At 39.1% G+C, this 21,305-nt stretch overlaps 3 protein-coding genes across 7 annotated transcripts in view; 1 reads left to right on the top strand and 2 right to left on the bottom strand.

The window, feature by feature from the left end:
• LOC117778902 (sodium channel protein type 4 subunit alpha-like) overlaps nt 1-3,458 on the bottom strand; it is a 46,216-nt gene extending 42,758 nt beyond the window's left edge. The window contains exon 1 of the mRNA XM_034614793.1: nt 3,177-3,458. The gene's annotated coding sequence lies outside the window, so the exon portion shown is untranslated. The remainder of the gene's footprint in view (nt 1-3,176) is intronic.
• A 1,930-nt stretch (nt 3,459-5,388) lies between these two features.
• Nucleotides 5,389-15,412, top strand: LOC117778914 (WD repeat-containing protein 48). Of its 2 annotated transcripts, none has more exons than XM_034614817.1 (18): nt 5,389-5,621; nt 6,280-6,420; nt 6,825-6,900; nt 7,011-7,223; nt 7,365-7,453; nt 7,691-7,792; nt 7,880-8,104; nt 8,911-8,985; nt 9,262-9,364; nt 9,453-9,550; nt 11,184-11,291; nt 11,406-11,502; nt 11,603-11,698; nt 11,850-11,955; nt 12,148-12,235; nt 12,964-13,040; nt 13,195-13,387; nt 13,898-15,412. In XM_034614817.1, the coding sequence occupies exons 1-18, from the start codon at nt 5,574-5,576 to the stop codon at nt 13,991-13,993; spliced, it is 2,031 nt and encodes a 676-aa protein (XP_034470708.1). In that variant the 5' UTR covers nt 5,389-5,573; the 3' UTR covers nt 13,994-15,412. The 2 variants fall into 2 exon arrangements, with proteins under 2 accessions (XP_034470708.1, XP_034470707.1); XM_034614816.1 differs by having other exon boundaries at nt 5,490-5,621; nt 6,822-6,900.
• Nucleotides 14,218-20,730, bottom strand: gorasp1a (golgi reassembly stacking protein 1a). 4 transcript variants are annotated; one of them, XM_034614834.1, is made up of 10 exons: nt 20,565-20,730; nt 19,523-19,603; nt 19,153-19,356; nt 18,935-19,021; nt 18,681-18,811; nt 18,133-18,265; nt 17,649-17,757; nt 17,386-17,520; nt 16,812-17,263; nt 14,218-16,754 (listed from the first exon to the last, which is right to left on the bottom strand). In XM_034614834.1, exons 1-10 carry the CDS (start codon nt 20,625-20,627, stop codon nt 16,668-16,670), a joined length of 1,482 nt encoding a protein of 493 aa, XP_034470725.1. In that variant the 5' UTR covers nt 20,628-20,730; the 3' UTR covers nt 14,218-16,667. The 4 variants fall into 4 exon arrangements, with proteins under 4 accessions (XP_034470725.1, XP_034470726.1, XP_034470727.1 ...); XM_034614835.1 differs by having other exon boundaries at nt 16,824-17,263; nt 20,565-20,729; XM_034614836.1 differs by having other exon boundaries at nt 14,218-16,757; nt 16,830-17,263; nt 20,565-20,729.
• Nucleotides 20,731-21,305: the final 575 nt, after the last annotated feature.

The raw sequence follows: 21,305 nt of genomic DNA, 5'->3' as shown, positions 1-21,305 counted from the left end.
CAACTCTTTCTCATTTGGTGGGAAAGGAAAATTCAAGTGGTTTTAGTTATTTGAGTGTTAAAAAAAATACTTACTGGTGGTAATAGTAATTATGGTTCGAGCCAGCAAAACTATAAAGTAATAATAACAAATCAGTTATTGACTGAGTAGTATTAAAATATTTAAAATGTTTTGTCATTGAAAAAAACCCATATATTTTACATAATGAGAAAGCACCACTTCCCAGTTTAGTTGCAGCAGTTGGGTCCATCTGATTTTCTTGTGAAACTCAACAGATGATGAACTCGGATGATGATGATGAAGGTGACAACACTAAGTAGGCTACACTTACTTCTATCTAATTGCACATTCTGAGTTAAAACACGTGGAGACATATTGAGACGTGATAAACACTGACTGAACACTCAGCCTTGGTGAATAGAAATAAGTACATCAAATAAAATTAAAAAAAACAGCTTTGTGACACATCTACCTCTGCCACACATCTCAAAAACTCCACCACATCATTTAGGATCATTCAATCAATTGTTGAAGAAGACATGAGGACGTTGTTGTAGTTTCATGTATCCCTGCAGAGATTTACGGTCCTCCTGGTGTAACAACTCTAATACGACATGAATGGTATTAATGCAAAAGTGAAACGAATTGAATTAATCTATCACTGCTTTTATCACAGTTGGCCAGAGAAGAACCTCCTTTTATTCTTAGGAATTGGAAAAAATGCAATGTCTTAAACAATAAATGTTCAACCTTTAAGACACTGCTGTTATTTTTGCTGCCATATATCGCTGTAAGATAGAAAAAAGTACACACAGTGGATCTCTTAAAATGAAATGAAATTGATTGTGCTGTTTTTGTTGAAATTAATAAATAGATTTAAACCTGAATCTTTCATTTTTCAGCGTTTCATCACTCAGTCCCATAACGGGCAATTTGACGGATCAGATAAGTTGCTCTGTTTAAATTAGTATATGATTAACTGCATTATAATGTGAAAATGTATGCACAAAACTAAAAGATATAATTGTTCACATATGCAGTAATAGTCCTGAATGCATGTAAAGAGAATATGAAGTGTAAAATGTGCCTCTAAGGAGATTTCCAGATGATTAACTGTCAACAAGAATAGGTTTGTCTGTCTTCTATCAAATATTCCTCTTTGTTGTAATGGAGAGTGGTGAGCAGATCTTCAGCTGCATCACATCCGTGCAAACAAACTGTTTTTATATTTCTACATTCGTTAAACTCACTATTTGTAATAACTGTGCTGTGTCAGCTTATAGTCTGCTACAACTTCATCAGAAAACAATTATTGTTAATACATACAAACCAAAGCTTAGTACTCTATGCTGGCTGTGGACCAGATCCCCTGACCTGACTTTGACATATATTTGTTTCATTGCACCTGATTATCAATCAAGTAATTTTTTATCAAATTATTGAAATGTTTGTGTTTGGCTGCCACTGGTTTTTCTTATCTGGGATTTTGTCTAATCATATTTTCTAAATGTTTAAAAGTTAGAAAAACACATTTTCAATATTTCCTGTCAATAAATTGGATTTCATGTTTTAAAAAAGGAAAAGTTTGGTCACCTCATTGTCATTATGGTCATTACTAAGAATTCAGCCAAATATAACAAATGATGGTCATACAAGCAGACTATTTTATAAAAGGTGATGTAAAACTGGTATCTTGGACGTTGTGCTGCTGTGCTACTTTCACTCTAATTTTATGGTTTTGTGTGCTGGATTTATGAGGTAAGAGCCTTAAGAGGGTTATTTTAGGATATTGGAAAACCCAACAAGCATTTCGGTGTTTGCTCACTCATGGTGATAGATTATATAATCTCAAATTAGTGGTTTCATCTAGGACTATTTTGTTTATGTGTTCACATATTGCTATTTTCATTTATAATTTTCATTTCTGAATATACTATATACTATACTATTCCATTCTGTTTTCAAATACTGAATAACAAGCAAATTCTGAAAAAGACAAGACTTTTGGCCATAAGCACAAATGTCAAAAACAAACTTCCACCACAGAATAAGCGAACATTCTGTTAGTTCTTACAGGGCAATGTTGCGCATCGGTCGCCCTCTCAGAGCTTCATAATGTTGATCGTAGGTGCACTGGCTGATCTGATGACCCACTTCTTTTGCAAAAACCTTTCAATGTAATTGCAGCAGATAGCTTAAATGCATAGGTTACAGAAGGTATAGACCTACAGAATGAGACAGTGGTGAAAGTATTATCATGATGGGAGAGCTGCAGTAATGAGAAATGATCATTTGTATAAGCTCTGCTGGTTCTGACTCAGAGATGCTTAAACTTCTTTCCAAAGACTGTGGAATCTTAAAACTAATCCCGAGTTGCATCCGCTACATTGGACAAGAAGATGATGGCAACTTAAAGAAGCTAAAAATAAGGAAATTTGATCTTAAATGTGTCACCACTTCCTCACATATCATTATGTAATGTGTTACACATTGCACTTTAATGAATTATGGAAGTTGTGCTGAGCTGTGTGAGTAAATTTTAGAACTAGAAGTGAATGTCATGAATATGAGTGACGAATAAATGTGAGCCTTTAATGCTCAACGGCAGGTTCTTCTTAATAATAATGTCCGTCCCTGGGTACAATCTGATAAATATCACCTGCTTTATATTCATGAATGTATGGTATTGTAATTTTATAATTCTTTTATATCTTGAAAATGAGCAATGATACCACAGTGTGTGTATAATTATCTTTGGCTCTATAAACAGTTTTGAAAATAATTACATGTTGTGCTCAAAAGTAAAAAATAAAACATAAAATGTTTATTAGACAGGATGGTTTTGTGATATTTCAGTCAATAAATCATCAATCAAATTCAATCAATCAAATCTTATTTGTATAGCCCAAGCCCATATTCACATATCACAATTTGCCTCATAGGGCTTTTTTTAGGACTACACCATGTTATATAGTGTATATAGCCATTAAGTGCCGTTTTGTAACATATCTTTAGCATAAAACCACAGCTTTTTTTAAAAATCATAATTGTTTTTTATATGTTTAAATTGTTCTCTATCATCATCGGGTTAAACTAGGGCTCTTTCCCTCTGTGGTCATATAGTTACATGCTAAATATTCATGTCAGATTCTGAAGATCCTCACAGAGGTACTCACATATGAAACTCTGAGATTTACAGCATCGTTTCCAGAGTTGAGTTCTTCGGGTTTCAGGAGAGGGAGCAGCCAAACCCTCCGTGTAAAATCCATGATTTCCTCTCAACACTTTTTCCTCTTCAGCGTGGACGTAAACTCCAGCCAGTCAGTCAGCATGAAGGGCAGAGGAGGAGTGACCAGGAGGCTCAGAGCTGACACCGCAGGTCTCATCACCTCACACTGGACATTTTCAAACCCGCCACAGGGGGAGTGAGGGGCGGAGAAGTTTCCCCTCTTCCACTGCTCCGCTTCTTCCGTGTTCATCCCACAGAGGAGAGGTCACGAGCCGCAGAGCAGAGCGCGAGGCGGAGACACGCACCTATAGATGTGGCCCCGAGAGCAGCACGAGGGGGGGAGAGAGGGGGGTAATTTCCCGTTACCAGAAGTTACAACAACACAGATTCGTGTAAATAATAATAATAATAATAAAAAAATGAATGAATAAATATCATAAATTGAGAGCCAGGGAGGTCTCTCTAACTGAACAAAGCGAGAGAAAGAGAGACGGAGAGAGACCGTTATAAACAAACCTTTATTTAATTAATCCTGTCAACAGAGGGTTGGTTGTTATCAAAAATTACAACATATATCAATGTATAAACAATGATCCAATATACTGTCCTTTGTTCATTTGCATAAAATCATTATGTTTGTATGCATTTGTTCGGGGTGTGGAGGGCATATGGTGCTCTTTAAAAAGTTGATACTCCAGAGTGCTAACCAAGTCCTACATCGGTATATTTATTATGTATCAATGAAATCACCTGCTGTGTGGTCTCCCTGAGAAATCAAGCTATGTTGCTCGTTTTTTTAAGACAAGTTTTCGGTGTGTTTCCATTGTGTGTTTCAAGTTAAGAGCTGATGATTTTACAATATTTATCTGAGCTGTCTTCACCTACTGTGTTGGTATCTTATAGCTCCCTCTAGCGGCCAATAACAGACTATATATGTAGGGGAGGCTTAGGTCATTGTGGTAGCAAGTTGGGTTTTTTTTATGACAGAAAAGCAACATACTGATGCCACCATAGGAGACCTAGCTATCATAGAGAACACTGAGATTTAGTTCTGATATGTGTGGGGGATGTTACAGTCCATACAACACAGCCTACACCGTTTTTGGATAATTCTGCTACTCTAGGCAAAGTTTCGTCCCACCTCATGATGTAACCATGTATTCTTTCACTAACATTTTATTCCTGGCTCCCTAAGGAGCTTTCATGCTAGGAAATAAAAACAAAAATGCTTGAGTTTGACTCATGACCTCAGTATTTCTAAAATCCTGGTCTCAGTATGATGCAATATTTATATGATATTCTTTTTTATCCTCACATATTGAGTCATTCGATTTTAAGATCTCCTACCTGTGAGTGTTTGCCGATTTAGCGCTGGCAGTGATAAAATATGCATTCTGAAGGCATGTTGTAAGTTAAATGGGACTATGTTGATGTATGTTAAAATAGGAATCTAATTAAATTTTATACTCAACATCATAGTACAGCCACAGCCATTTAAGGCCCTTTAGGTTCAGAGCTGAGTTGTTGGCCCAGCTAGCTAATGGTAAAATCCGGTCCCTGTACCACTTTGACGGTTTATGTTAAAGAGATAGTTAACCCAAAAATTGTTGACACCACAGGAGCAGTATAGAGGCATTTTATGACTATTTTTCTGTGTTTTTTTTATGTTTGAAAATAATTAGTGAATTTTCATTTCGGGTGAACTATCCCTTTAAAGTAACACTATGCAACATTTATTGAGCAACAGCTCCCTCTGCAGCCATGCATGGTATTGTTGGGCTCCTTGTCCGAGCAATGGGGTGGTTTTCATGTAGAGAAAAATCCAAGTCAATCAATGTGTTAACCAGAGCTCTGACTGAGTGGTCCCACTCACTGAACTGAAACACAGCTGAACGCTGGATATTACCCAGACGAGCTGCTGCTGTAACAAATACAACAAGAACTATTCTTGATATTCTAAAAGTGTCCTTGCTGAATATTGGAGATAAATGCTGTATTTTAATGACTTCTAAGACTTTTTAATTAATCTATAGCTTAGCATTTCTCTAACTTTGGGCCTGATACAGTTACATCCTGATAGATCTCTCTTTTTCCAAGTCAATGAACCATCACACTTATTTTGAAGCTCCTATTTTAAGGTCAGAGATAAGGTGCATAGTGTTGTTGGAGAGGTCTTCTTCTCTGGTTCCCAGGGCCCTGATCATCGTGACAGGCACCTGGAAAGGGAACAAATCCTGAGGGGGCGTGGAGGACAGAGTGAAACCACATTACCCATGAAGCTTTGCTGGATATGTTTTCTTTTTTCCGGATGTAGCATCACATGAATTAACTGTCAACATGCAAGATGGCCACGCATCACAGGCAAAATGCTGCTGGGCGGAGAAAAGTACAGGTGATTTATCAGAGTTGCTTTAGTGCAGTTTGTTCAGTGACGGCTCCACTGAGGGTTTCACCTTTAGACTGAGCTTTGTAGAGATTTGATGAGGAGCAAAAACCAGCCGGGAAAGGCAGCGCAGCTGTTACGAGTCATGACTCAAGCCGGCTAACCTAGCTAGCTTAGCTTCGCTTAGCTTAGGTGTTGGCGTCTGCTGCTAACATTAGCGTCCAAATGACCTCATGCTTTTGGAAATGACTCGCACATAAATACACGTGTAATGCATTATTACAAAACTGGCTCACTCGTTATTTAGCAAAGGCTGTTAATGTGTTGTTGCAGCAGCAGTTTTATGCTGGTGCCGCGTTAACCATAGCTTAGCAACACACTGTCCGGGCTCGGTCTAATTGCTGGGAATACGTACGTGCCGCCGTGGTTCTGTCATGCAGCCCGCCACTGTGCATTGTGGCCGAATCAAAGCACACTACAAGTACCGGATTTCACCAAACTTACAATAATTCTACGATGATTGAATTCCCTAAAATAAATCACATTTAGCTCGGCTACATGTTTCATTAGCAAACTGCATGTCCTGAGTGCAGGCGCATGAGAGTCAGCGTGTGAGAGCATCTAAACGTGCACAGCTAGTTCGCTCACTCCCCTCTCTGTGTGTCAGGTGTCCTATGTCATTAGAGATGAGGTGGAGAAGTACAATCGAAATGGGGTGAATGCTCTCCAGCTCGACCCAGCTCTTAACCGGCTCTTCACCGCTGGGAGAGACTCCATCATCCGGATATGGAGCGTCTACCAGCACAAGGTAACACTTCTCTTTCTCCGGATCTGTGTGAAACTGGGAAATCCTCTGCTATTATTTCCTGTAATTGTTACTGGCCCCTATGTTTGGTTTCAGGGTTACGTGTTCAGTATTTTTATATATTAGTGATAATTTGCTTGAATAACTCGTTTGACGTCTATTAAATGGAAATGTGTATTCGATATTATGTGTAGTATTATCAATCCTGCACTAATAATCATTTTGCACTGTCCATCTCTTATGGTATTGACTGGTTGCACAGACTCCATAGACACACACTTCTGTACTCCTGTAATTCTTGAGTGCTTTTCTTGTCCCATGTGTGTGTTTTAAGCTACTGGATGTCTACATTTCCTTTGGGATCAATAAAGTATCTATCTAAGTTTTCCTCTGTTTCCCCATAGCAGGACCCGTACATTGCCTCAATGGAGCATCATACAGACTGGGTCAATGACATTGTTCTCTGCTGCAATGGAAAAACATGTGAGTTTCATGACTTGCAGCTGTTTTAATTACAGTTTAGACACTGTGCAGTTTAGTTTCAAGCTCTGAATTTTACATTCTGCTTTTCTCATGGACTCTTCTGTTTTTAGTGATATCTGCCTCATCGGATACAACAGTCAAAGTATGGAATGCACATAAAGGATTCTGCATGTCCACGTTACGAACACACAAGGACTATGTGAAAGCTTTGGCCTACGCCAAGGACAAGGAGCTGGTAGCGTCGGCGGGTCTCGACCGGCAGATCTTTCTTTGGGATGTGAACACACTAACAGCGCTCACTGCTTCCAATAACACTGTAACCAGTGAGTAGTGCTTGTGTGACAGCTTTGCGTGTATTGCCAACGAACTACAGTTTTGATTACAATTGTACGCGGACTTGGCTGTGTACATGCATTTTTTGAGTGGAAGAAATTCTACAACATATTCTGTTTTGCTTGCCACAGCCTCCTCTCTCAGTGGGAACAAGGACTCTATCTACAGTCTGGCTATGAACCAGATGGGCACAGTCATAGTGTCTGGATCAACAGAAAAGGTCTGTGACACTCATTCTAATAGTTCATTTCATATGGCATGTTACATTCTCAACAGTCTTGATAATTACAGGGGAAACACTTTAAGAAATAAGGAAAATTGTGGCTACAGAAGTCCAGTTATTATGAAACATGGAAACACTTAAATTGAAATATTGTATATATTGCAGTTTTTAATTCACAATGAAACACTAATCTCTTACGACCTTTGCTTTTTTCTCATTCTTTTTCCCCGTCAGGTTCTTAGAGTGTGGGATCCTCGAACGTGTGCAAAACTAATGAAGCTAAAAGGTCACACAGACAACGTCAAGTCATTGCTGTTGAATCGAGATGGCACTCAGGTGAATTGTGTGACTTAACCAGTGGTTGGCAGCGGCTTAACAAAGATATTCTGAATGTTAATCAGCTCCTGTCTGTTTTCCCCTTAGTGCTTGTCAGGCAGCTCAGACGGGACCATCCGCCTTTGGTCCCTCGGCCAGCAGAGGTGTATCGCCACCTACCGGGTGCATGATGAAGGGGTGTGGGCCCTGCAGGTCAACGAGGCCTTTACACACGTCTACTCTGGAGGCAGGGACAAAAAGATCTACTGCACTGACCTGCGTAACCCAGACATCCGTGTGCTCATCTGTGAGGAAAAGGCCCCAGTGCTCAAAGTAAGAGAACATAACACACTAACCTGCAACAAATGATCTGTTGTGCAAAAATGGTGTAAATAAAATACAGTATTTGATGGACTAATATTAAGTAACTTTTCTAGAATTTTATTAGTAACATGTACAGGTCTTGTCTATATGCTAACCATTGCTTTCAGCTGGTGTCTGTGCACAGGGTTGATGTAAATACTGAGTCTGATAGTTTTGAGTTTTATCCTTTAATTATATCTGCATTTTAGCATGCGTTGTCTGCTACAAGTTACTTGCTCTTTCTTAACCTACTAAGACCTAAGGCGCGGAGTAAAAACATCCTCTAAAACCTGAGCGTTGTTAAAAAACTACCATCTAAAACCGGAGGGTTTTCTGATGACCTTTTTTTATTTCATGTTTGGCTTTCTTTGTAAATCGTTTTTTTTTACTGAACTTCAGGAACATCTTCAAAAACCAATAAAGCCGGCAAACTTGCCAAGATCTCCTCCTTCTCATCCTCCTCCTCAAACATGTCTCGTACATGCATATGTTTCATCTGGTCAAAATGGGTTAAGCAATAGAAACCCACAAGTGCATGTAACTGGACAGGTATTCATTTCAAATGAATGGATTTCTTGTTTTTTCAGTGAGGCTTGTCATATCTGTGCTTTGAGGGCAATTAGAGCACTTGTTTTAAAGAAAGTTGTGCTGACTTGCATTTTTAAGATAAAAAGAAGTCAGAATAATAAACCTGGGATTCTCCTCCGTCATTTGTGTGTTCGTAGCTAACCGTTAGGAGTCATCCAACCTTTTTGCTGCCTTTCTGTTTTGCTCAGATGGAACTGGACAGATCTGCTGACCCACCTCCTGCAATCTGGGTCTCTACCACTAAGTCATCCGTTAATAAATGGGTAAGCATGCGTGACACCTCTGGGATCACTGGGCAACTGTCAACGTAATGACCTGAACACAGTGTAGATACAGACTCGTGCATGTGGCAACACCTAATGCTCTTTGGCTGTAATCCTCTTGTAATGTGTGTAGATATTTAAACCAGATTTGCTAGGGGGGGTTATACACGGAGGATAATTGCATTACATTAATCACAGATATTGCTGAAAGAAGAGAGAGGAAGCGATTGTTAAAATCCAGGACAATCTCTGATAATTATTATGTTCTGTGTGCAGTCATTAAAGGGAATGCACAACTTCAGATCATCAGGGGAGTATGACAATGACTGCACTACCCCTCTGACACCACTGTGTACTCAGCCAGAGCAAGTCATTAAAGGTAAACGTGTGTTTTTCTTCTATCTGAAACTAGTTTTCTCTAAATCAGTCTTTGTTTTTTTTAGTAGAATTGTCTGTTGCGTTCACAGGAGGTGCCAGTATTATCCAGTGCCACATTCTCAATGACAAGAGACACATACTTACCAAAGATACCAACAACAACGTGGCATTCTGGGATGTTCTAAAGGTAAATCCATGCTGTATTTATGTTATTCTAAGTATTTTAGAGCGTGATTGCATCTCTCATGCTTTCATCCAATTCATAATGAAACTTACAATAACATTATTGTTAATCACAACACATGCCACTCTGAGAGGAATCTATATCTTCAAGAAAACAATTGGTGAGAACTAATACTAAAAGTCGTAGTATTACAATCAAAGGGGTTAGAGTATGGAACAACTGATGACAAAATGAAAACATGGCCAACATTAAATACATTATGGGCTGTCAAACGATTAATATTTTTAATCAGATTAATCACAGGGTAGCTGTGATTAATCTGATTAATCACCATTTCTAAATGCCCGAAAAAGCCCCATTTTCTATTTATATTGTTGTGGAAACGGAAAGATAAATGACAGAATGCAGATATATACATTTGTTATAAAGTCCAAATGATAGTTATTAAGATTGAAAAATCTAATCAAATCAAACTAAAACATACCACACCATAAATAAATGTGGCTGTCTCTTTGCTTTGCCTCAGAGCAAACATAGGATGATGTTATTTAGAACTTTATTTTTTTTTATCAAACTCAAAGAACCTTTATCCTAAACAATTGGGACATCTTAGCCTTTGCTCTTTTTTTTTTAAACCAAATATAGGATGGTTGAATAAAACCTTTTTCTTTTCTTTTTTAAATCAAACAAACAACCAAACCTTTACACAATTAAATGTGAATGTGAAATCTGAATCTGAGCCCATCTTTAGAACCAGCCAGTTCACACTTAAAAAGAATGAGTTCCAAGTTCAGTTCATGCAGATGAAAATGAACTAGTTCACATTCATAGTTCATTTTTTATTGGGATGATTTAGGTGACAAATGTACGGTCATGTGTTTGGTGATGAATCGATGGTTCCTCAAACTCTGGAGCGAATCAAACAAACACCAGAATCTGAGTCCAGAGAAACTCTGTATTTCACTGTTCTTCTACAAAGTCACTGACCGGCTGCTTCACGTGAACGAGCTCTGATCTCACTGCGTGTGTCGCTCTGAGCGGGTGAGTGGGGGCGGGTACGGGTACATGGAGCAGGTCATTCTGCGCATGCGTTAATGCGTTAAAAAGATTAAGGCGTTAATTCCACAAATTAATCATCCTGCGTTAATTTTGACAGCCCTAATACATTATAATAATTGTTTAAAACCAATATACTAAAAACGTGTGAAATGGATGATTGTGGAGGGGAAGTATCACATTACGACAGGGAATAGGATGTACGATGTATAAATTCTTAGTTTGCTTTAATTGTACTTATCTGCTCTCACTAACTCATGAAAGTATAAGTTTGCTGATCGTGATTCAGCTGTTAAGGATGAAAGCTGGAATATTTGCGGCATTTCACAAAATATTATGATATATGAAAAAGCGGGTCCTACATAAGTGTTCATTCTTTCTATACCTTTTCAGACACTTTATTTATTTCAACGTTTGTTGTTTAAGTTCACTTGTTTGCTGTGCTTTTTTTCCTTATTTGCCTGTATAAATATTTTTTATTTTAAACGTGTTCGAAATGATAAAACCAACTAACTCGCTATCTAACAACCTGGTGATATCTGTGGTTTTAATTGATGTTACTTTTTTCTTTTACCTTCAGGCTTGCAAGGGCGAAGACTTGGGGAAAGTGGAGTTTGATGAAGAGATTAAAAAGCGTTTCAAGATGGTCTATGTGCCAAATTGGTTCTCTGTTGACCTGAAAACTGGGGTGAGTGACAAACCTGGTTACAAAAGAAGTTTTCATCTGTCAAGCAGTTGCAGCTCCTCTCTGAACCTGGTTTATAGTCTTACATTTGTGTGTTGTTTGTTTGGTGCTGAATAGATGCTCACTATCACATTGGATGAGAGCGACTGCTTTGCTGCCTGGGTGTCTGCAAAGGATGCAGGGTTTTCAAGCTCTGATGGATCTGACCCAAAATGTAAGATATCTGATGAAATCACATGTTATATGCAAATGCATATGAAATAGTGCAGAACCAAGTTTGTAACTCACATGACTTTAACTCTTGGTCTTCACAGTGAACCTGGGTGGACTGCTGCTGCAGGCTCTGCTGGAGTTCTGGCCCAGAACTCGCATCAACCCCATGGACGAGGAAGAGAACGAGGTGAACCATGGTAAGGAGATCTTATAAATTAAATCGGCTTTTTCTTTCATTGTTCTTCTTTGCCTCAAACACACACACACTCCCTACTTTCGTCAATGAATGCTGGTTGTCCAAGGATACTTTCAGTTTTACTTACAGCAGGATTGTTCTTGTGTCCACAGTGAACGGAGAGCAGGAGAACCGGGTCCAGAAAGGAAATGGATATTTCCAGGTGCCACCACACACACCAGTAATCTTTGGTGAAGCAGGAGGCAGAACACTGTTTAGGTATTTGTTAAGTTAGACTTTTTCCTGTCAATGCAGAATAAATGTAAAAGTGCTGCTGTGCACTTCATTGTGTCACCTTGTATCATCTTGTTCTCCCACTTGTCATATTGACTGTTTTTCTAATGTTAATAGTTGACTCGCTGATGGCATCAGCTCCTAAATGTCTCTCATGTCATGTCTTGTGTTTTTCAGGTTGCTATGTAGAGATTCCGGTGGAGAGACTGAATCTATGCTGCTGAATGAGACAGTCCCACAGTGGGTTATTGACATAACTGTAGATGTGAGTATTATTTCTGTCTCCTTACACATGTTAATAAGGTACAGTCTCTTCAGATAATGTGTGGCAGTGTTTATCTGCTTTTCTTTTCTTTCTTTCTATTCCTCTAACTTCACCTTCTGCGAAATGCTTGAACTTCCAACTTCTTTCTCTGCTCCCTTCTTTCTTTTTTAGATGGCTTGTGCGACCTATCATTTAAATGAGGACGCTAATGTGTGTTTATACATTGTGTGCATACTGTTTTGTGTGTATTCTACAGATATTTGATGTATGAAGCTTATTTTACACAGAGAGGGCGATTTAAAAATTGGCATTTATAGTTTCAAATTCCAGCAAAGGTTGAAACAATCTTGTATCAGATTTATTATTAATTTCATGTTAACTACAGAGAAAATCTGGCGCTATTTATGTTGTTTATGGGAAAACTCTCAGGGCTATGTATGCAAGACAAATAATTACTAAGTTTTGAGATTTAAATGGGGGGGCCAAATTGACTTTCAGTTACGATTTTAGGCATAAATGCAGCAATGTTAAGTCGATTTTGAATATTACAGCTGTACTTCTCTGAAATTCTATGAATTGCCTTCATCTTGAAAAATTGCAAATCTGAAATATAAACATGAAGGGGGGTTTCTCTCTAGGTGGAAGGCCCTATTTTCTAAGACCTTCCACATGCTTGTCATGTTTTAATGCATTATATTTACATGTACTGTTTTATCCTTCTATTGCAGAAAAATATGCCCAAGTTCAATAAAATCCCATTCTACCTCCAGCCCCATTCCTCTTCCGGTGCAAAAACTCTGAAGAAGTGAGTTCTTTTCCTCGTTGTTTTTCGTTGTTGTGGAATTTGTAAAAATGTGTGTTTCTTCTAACACGTGAAGCACTGAGCAGAACCACAAAGGTCTACAGCATGTTACACCAGGTCTGCTGAGAGCTGATTTTACCTCCTGTGCACTCTGCAGAGACCGTCTCTCGGCCAGTGACATGCTCCAGGTTAGGAAGGTGATGGAGCATGTTTACGAAAAAATCATTAACCTTGACAACGAGTCGCAGACCACCAGCTCCACGGCCAATGACAAACCCGGGGAGCAGGAGAAGGAGGAGGACATGGCCATGCTCGCCGAGGAGAAGATTGAGCTAATGTGTCAAGACCAGGTGAGCACAAAAACGTCCTTGACATTACATACTTGCTGAGTGTCCATATCGGGGCTGCATCCTTCAGAGGATGCGGTCTACCTGGCCCGTGAAGGAGGCCGTCTTAGTGGGCCATGTTGACGGTCTGAAACGAGATGGTCTGCTCTACAGGGGGTTTTCGTGATCGGCATCACCAGCTTGTCCCACCCTGATTGCTGTTGCCTAGAGACAGAGCTGCAGTTCAACAACATGAGAACGTTTTAATGCCCCTTGGTTTTATAACGCGTTGGCTGTGTGGTTAAGTAGAAGCATGATAATCAATGTCGCAATCCTGGGATAGGCTCCACCCATTGGAGCCTTTGTTTCTCTGGGATGAAAGGATGCATTTGTCAGCTGCATTTGAAGGAGCCTTCGAAATGGGACTATGGATGCGGCCCCTGAATTGAGACACAGCTGTTGATATGAGTAGATTTGGTGCACCCTGAATTTTAGTTCATTCATTAACCTATTTGTTTTTCATCTCTGACCCAGGTTCTGGATCCCAACATGGACCTGCGAACAGTTAAACATTTTATCTGGAAGAGTGGCGGGGACTTGACGCTTCACTATAGGCAGAAGTCCACGTGAAAGTCATCATTTTTGAAACAAGAACTCTGTCATTTGCCAATCACCACCCTCCTCTGACATGTAGTACCCTAAACCCCATTGTGTGGTCAAGAGTCGCCGTATCAATGAGAATCCAGTAACATATGTGAGGACGTGGCTCATGGTGTATCATAGGGAACTGACCAGAACAGGCCCGAGCAGCCAACAGACACCTGGGAAACAAGTGGTCCATGTTTCTTTTTTTAAAGTTTGAAGAACGGACTCTACTGGGTTATTTCTTTTGGTTTGGTTTTTTTTCTTCTCTCAATTTGACCGCTAAGTTTGTTTCATTCCTCCTGACTGCCATTTTGTTTTGAAGCGATCATGTTTGTGAGTGTGTGCGTGTGTATATGCACATGGATGTAGTAGACTGTTTTAGTACATTCCAGAAACTGTCCTTGTTCTACAAACACTCCACAGCCGTCTCAGCAGTGTCACCACTTTAGGAGTACACTTGGTCTCTGGGTAGCATCACAATCCCTCAAAATCAATCCTTTCGTTCTGTTGTCGACATCGTACATCTGAACTTGAACTTAACCTTGGCTTAGACGTCTAATCATTGAACTTTGCTGACAGCAGCACTTGTCTTTGTCTTTTCTGTTAGCTGTGCTGTTCTCAATGGACTGAATGTTATTTTTTGTAAATATATGTACCACATTTTTTTGATTTTGTTCGGAGGTGTAAGGGGGTTGCTGCAGTTTTATTCTGTTGATGTACAGTTTACTTTAAAAAAAAGAAAAAAAATTAGTTATTTTTCAAAATCCCTAGAGCACATTCGTGGTCATGAAGGTAAATTTTACTTGGATGTTATGAATTGCATTTGTTGTATTCGCTACAACCCAGAAATTGCAGTTTACTCTTTAAGAATGTCGGTAGTCGTTCAAGTCATCTAAGCGATTGGGAAATTATATATAAGGCATATTATATCTTAAACAATAACTAATGCTTACTCCTCACTCTGTACTCAGCTCAGGAGCAGTGACTCTGCTGACAGTGAGGGTTTTTCCTAATGTACATTTCCTTTAGATTCAATAGGAGTTCAATGAAACATAAATATATGTAACTTGAAGGGGGAATCTCATCCAAGAGAATATATGAACATTCAACCACTGTGGGAAATTCACCAAAGTGAAATAAACGCAACTTCCCATTTCTCTTGGTGTGTCACCAAGCAGAACAACAGATCCTTTCATTGTACATTTTCTGGAGTTAATTTTGTAATGAGGAGTGAGTGTGTGTAAAGCTGTCGTGGGGGGACGCGTAGAGTGAGCTCTAATTGGCCAAAACAGGATGGGTACCATAATTAGGCCATAACACTGCAATATCCCTGTTGTAATAACTTGTGAAATATGTATATTTTAGGCATTCAGAGAAATAAATTGGAATGGTTTAACAATGACAGATTTATGGTAATTATAAATGGATGTTTTCTTGAGTTGTAATGTGTTCAGCTGATGAGTGTGAAATAAGAACAAACGAATTCCTTTTTTTTTTTTTAAGTGATATGATTGTTTAACCTTTTAAGATTCACCCATCTCACATTCATCAAAAGACTCTGCACTCATTCCTAATAAAACATACAAACCATTGATAATATCTGCAAAAATACTTTTCCTTATTTTACACACTAGCACCTATTTTGACAGTGAAAAACATGAAGTAGCTCCCTAGAAAAAAACTAACTATTACCCAACAGCAGAATTACCACGTTACCAGATACATATCTCAAAAGACTTATCTATTGAATTTACATGATAAAACACATTGTAAAGTCACAGTCAGTTCTTGTGTACTGTTGCATAGTTTACAAGGTGAAAATAGTGTAAAGTAAAACATGGGGGACATAATATCAGCAGTCAAATGTTTTTTAAACTGATCACAGACTATGGAAGATTAAATAAAATAAAAGACAAGCATATAAAATGTACATCATCAGATCTGTTGTAAAAGCTTGTGCTAACTGGTTAAACATCATTTAAGTGGACAGATATTTCCCTCATCCCCAGACTGAACACTCTAAAACCCAACGATTGTACATGTTCCTCTTAAAATTTGCCATTTTTAAAAGCTCTATTATGAGACTCATTTAATAGATAATGCTTCTTTAAAGCACACCAACAATAGATATAACTCTGCACCTTGAGAGTTGCAATTTATCTAAACTGTAAATGATATTGTAGCTTGAAAACCTTTTACGAATATTAAAGTACAGCTGTTTTTACTGTAGTAGATGCCTGACGTGTTTTTTCATATATTACATGCTTATCTTTGGAAGTATTCAAGTATTCATCACATTAGCGTCCCAGAAAAAAAACTTGTCACAAAGTAAAATCTAATCTTGCACTAGATAAATTAAAGAGTTGACAACATTACATCCTTTTTGGCTAAAAAAATTTGCTGTAACTTAAACTTCTCACATGTAAAAAAAAAAAACAGGATATTCCTACAGTGATTCAAAGTATGTGTCTACATGTTAATGCCGTAGCTGGTTCCTGTAGTGAAACTAACCTGATGGTATACAGTCCTGTCAGATTATCAGTGTACAATCAGGAAGCTTTCCCTTGTCTGTCCTGAATTCCCGCTCTAGTGTTTCTTAGAAAGGTGATTGTCAGCTTACTTTGCATTTTTGTACTTTGTGTTGAAGCCTGATACAAGCTTACTCAGCGGGTGTCTCTTCTGGTTCCTCCTCATCGTGCTCATGGCTGCACGGCTGAGCAGGAGCCACATCTAGAGGCTCCGCAGGCTCCTTGGATGACTCCTCGGCTGGCTCCTCGGCTGGCTCCTCGGCTGGCTCCTCCGCTGGCTCCTCCGCTGGCTCCTCCGCTGGCTCCTCCGCAGGCTCCTCCGCTGGCTCCTCCGCTGACTGTGCTGCATCCTCGACAGCCTGAGCAGGTGAATCGTCTGCTGTCGACTCATCAGCGGCCGGGGATTGGAGGAGATCAACGGGAAGTGGGGAGGGAGGGTCTTCGGTGGGGACAGACGGCTCAACGGAAGGTTCGGGTGTGTCTACAGGGAGAGACAACGCACCCATAGGTGGACTTGGGCTCTCATTAGACTCCATGAGAAAGCTTTGTGGTTCAGTGGACTCTGTGACCGGGTGATGTGGTTCCGCTGGTGGGATGCCTGAATCAGACATAATGTCAGTGGCAGCGAGAGCAGAGGTGAGCTCCATGACTACCTGCGAGCTCAGCTCTTGTGAATCATTCTGGTCGTCTGCTGATGATGACAGCAGTACACTGTCCTCCAGCTCCTCTGTACAACAGGGAAACAAATATAGTCAGGAATAGGTGGCTGACAGAACAGCATTTTCATCTGACAAAGGTTTACATGAAAGCAGCTGGACAATTTAATGAGCTGCTGCTGTGATAACTCACCAATGCCAGAGATGTCAGTGTCCTTCTCCTCATGCATAGTCAGTGACGTGTTGGTCATGTCTATGGATGACATGGACAGATCCAGCCTGTCCAGCACATCTGCAGCATCAGGGTTCATCACTGCCACTTCAGACTCTGAGAAAGCAGGTAAAAACAAACAAGGCAACGGCTGCTGTGATTTTCCTAAATACACGGGCAACACCATCAGATGACAGCAAATTATCGTTCTTATTACTCATAAATTCTGTATAATCTGAACTGACCAGGGTCTGGGACTGTCTGGATGGGAGGAGGTAGAGGAGCTTCCTGCAGGGTGACCTGCTCCACATCTAACACATCTTCACTCTGGCCTGAAGGTGCCATTAAAGGCGCCTGGAAACAAACATGGGTTAACTGTTCGATCTCATTGAACATTATCAGAAAATCAATGTGGTTGTTTAGGGAAACTGAGGAAATACCAACATAGATCATAACTTTTATTATCTTGTCTCTGAAATCTATTAAATACATTTAATCTGCAAATTGATTAATCTGGAATAAAACAGAACAGAAATGAACTAAACAATTAGTATGAATATCTAGAGCGTTGTTTCTTCAGGAAACTATAATAATAATAATAAAACATATTAAAACTATCTAAAAATGTAATCTTCGCCTCTTGGAATATTTTTTTGACTTTTTTGAAATTAAACATTTACTCAATCAAAACAGATACATAAATAAAAATGAGGTGAATTTAACATTCACCTCTGTGAATCCATGTGCAGGCAGTGTTGGAGAGGGATTCTCCTCAGGAACAGGGATGGGAGGATTTGCAGTTGATATGTCTGGATTTGCAGGGATTCGGTGCAGGTAACCATAACCGATGCCACAACCCAAACTAGGAGGAAACATTTTTATACCAATACATATTACAATTTCATATATACACATTTTTACAACATATTAAGTAATGATGTATAAGTAACCATAAACAGACTCAATGTAAATAAAAGGACAACTGACTTTGTTCATGATGAATGATTTAAAAAATAAAATAAATCAACTGTAAACATTAGGAATCCAGATTCATTCTTGTAAACACAAGAATGAATCTGGATTCACCGTTGTCTTCATTTAGCATCACAACAATGTTGTGAAGAAAGTTCTTATCTATTTTTAGTGGCGAGTGCCATCTTGATCCATCAAATACTCCTGAACCACAAAGATGAATTTATTGAAGATGAATTCACTGGTATTCTCCAGGGTGTCACTGTGACTTATCCACGCTTATTGATCTGTGTGTTGCCTCATACCTGCCCTCTCCTCCCCACGCTCCATTCGGTGTGACCACCACCTCTCTGCAGGCATCCGTTTGTATGTTGTACACCAGCAGCTTCAGGGGTTTCCCTTCATGAGCCTCAATCAGTGAAAAGAAGTCTTCTGACTGGAAATCAGAAGCTCTGAATTAACTTCAACTCAGCTTTCAAAGATCACATTAAACACAACTTTTAAAATCCCACAAATGATCTCCTAATGCACTGATGTATGATATCAAAACAAGTCTTACATCTTGCAACAATTGATCCGCTCCAACAATGTAGTCAGTGTGTGGCTGGAGCCCTGCCAGAACAGCAGGTGAACTAACTTCCACATCCTATGGAGAAAAGACGCTTCAGTTACAGAGTGAACAAAATATGAAGCTACTATGTGATGAGGTCATGAGGAAAGAGGCTCAGTTCAGAGAAAGGTCAGTGGGTTTTACTGGTTCTCATTGAAGCTACTGACCAGGACGTGCCACACGTTCTCACTGGCTCCTTGGTAGCTGCAGAAGCGTACACTGGCCCCCAGCAGCCCCTGTCCTCCCCACATGTTGCTGGGCACCACCTCCACCTCACGGACCCTCGTGCTTTTGGTGCTGTACACCTCCATCTTCACTGCTTTCTCCATGTTGGTCTTCAGGAGCTCCTTCAGCAGGTCGTTTTCCTCATTCTGTCGTGGAAGGGGTCAAGAGTCAAACTATCTATTATACTGCTCCTACGCAGTATAGTGTACGCATGCATTTTTAATTATCATGTATATCTGTACATGCTTAATGTATCACCATCATTGTGCTAAGTGACCTCAGTGCTTATTAAAATGTAATCAATAAACTTACAAGTCTCCTATTGTCCAGAGACAGAATGAAGTCAAAGAAGGGCTGCAGGCCGGCCGACTCTGCAGGGGAATCCGGCTGCACCTGTCAAAACCAGACATTTAGATAACATGTTGAGGTTCATCTTTACATAATTTAATTTCTTAAAATATTAAATATTAAATATTATTTGGGGAAATAATTGTCAAATTGTTAAAATCAATGAACAATTTATTGCTATTTATTAAAGATTCATGTATACATATTTTGTTGATGTGCTGAGTGAAATAATATCAAGATAAAAAAAGTATATGAATTATACAATATATATATTTTGATTATACATTGGGTAAGCACAGTGAGGAGGTATATCACATCATCTATCTCAGATTAGTAAAATGTTTTGCTGTTTATCGAGTGTTTGTCATCCTGATAAAGAAGAGTTTAAAACCACAGCCTTCACTCAGGTACTACATGTAGTAATTTGGCTCCGCCCCGTGATTCAAATCATCATTTTGTTTCCCAGGGGCCAAGAACGTCACATTACTGGTTCTATTTACAACGTCATAAAACACAGAAATGCAAAGAATGTTTCCTATAAAGATTGAACCAATGAACCTTTGGCATTTTTCGATTAATCTCTCTTGATCGATCGTTCAGTTAGTCGACTAATAACGTCACTAAGCTACTAGGAAGAGTTGCAGCAAGGAGATTCATCAGTTAAACGTATTTTCTGTAATTCATTGAATCAGTCGAAACATCAGCTCCTGGAAACGTCTTTGTTTCATGTTGGTCAGTGAAGTAGTTTAATGTATCGGACCTGCAGGAAGAAGCTCTTTGAGGCGAGTTATAGTCTGGATTAAAGCGCATTCCTTAAAACATTAAATAAACCAGTGAAAGCTGCACTGGCATTAATCTGCCCGCTTGTACAAACAGGTCAAGTTGCCACATCGTCAGGTAGAACCGGTGGGTGAGCAGCAGCAGCTAAGCTAGCTGTTAGCATACAGTAAGATTTCATGATAAGCTGCTGCACACGCTGCTCCAGCACCAGAAGAATAATACTTACTCCGTGTACGTGGTATCCATACGTTCCTCCTTCAGGTACCTCTGAACTCTGAGACAAACCCATTTCTGTCACTCTAAAATATGAATATTGCAAGAAGATAACAGGAGCGTAAGAATGATCAAGGCTCACAGCTGGCGGCCATCTTGTCTGTAGTCCAAACCAATCAATCACTGCTGCCATCGAACATAGTGAGAGTGCGCGTTGGCGTGCACGTAGTTACAGTGCTCAACGTATCAGCTGACACAATGACCTAAAACAATAGACTGTATATATATATATATATATATATATATATCGTTTTATCACAGACAAATACAAAATTTCAAAAAAATTCAAAAACTACATTTATGAAAAGCTTTCAACACCATTTTGCTGAGGAGTCAAGACAGAGACCTACAGCCTAAATGTATTTAGTTTTGTTACATTCAATACTATAAAGTACATATAATTTATATTTATAATTAAAATAATTTGTTATACATTAGGTTCTATATAGAACCTAATGTATTATATTTATATTTGATGTAAAACAAAGTCTTAAAATAATGGTAATATTATCAACAATATTAGACATGCTACACCTGCACTGCATCCAGTCTTCTGTTTATTCTGCAATTTATTTAATCTGTATTAAGGATCAATAATTTGTTATTTGAAAGTGCAAGTATTGGTCAGGCTGAATTGTAAATATCCTGTCTAAATGCATTGTGGGAGCATCGATGTGGCCTCCCTGTTTAATGG

The sequence above is a fragment of the Hippoglossus hippoglossus genome, chromosome 17 (assembly GCF_009819705.1).
Source record: "Hippoglossus hippoglossus isolate fHipHip1 chromosome 17, fHipHip1.pri, whole genome shotgun sequence".
NCBI lineage: Eukaryota > Metazoa > Chordata > Actinopteri > Pleuronectiformes > Pleuronectidae > Hippoglossus > Hippoglossus hippoglossus.
Note: the sequence above shows the minus strand (reverse complement) of the source record. Positions and strands in the feature narration are given on the sequence as shown.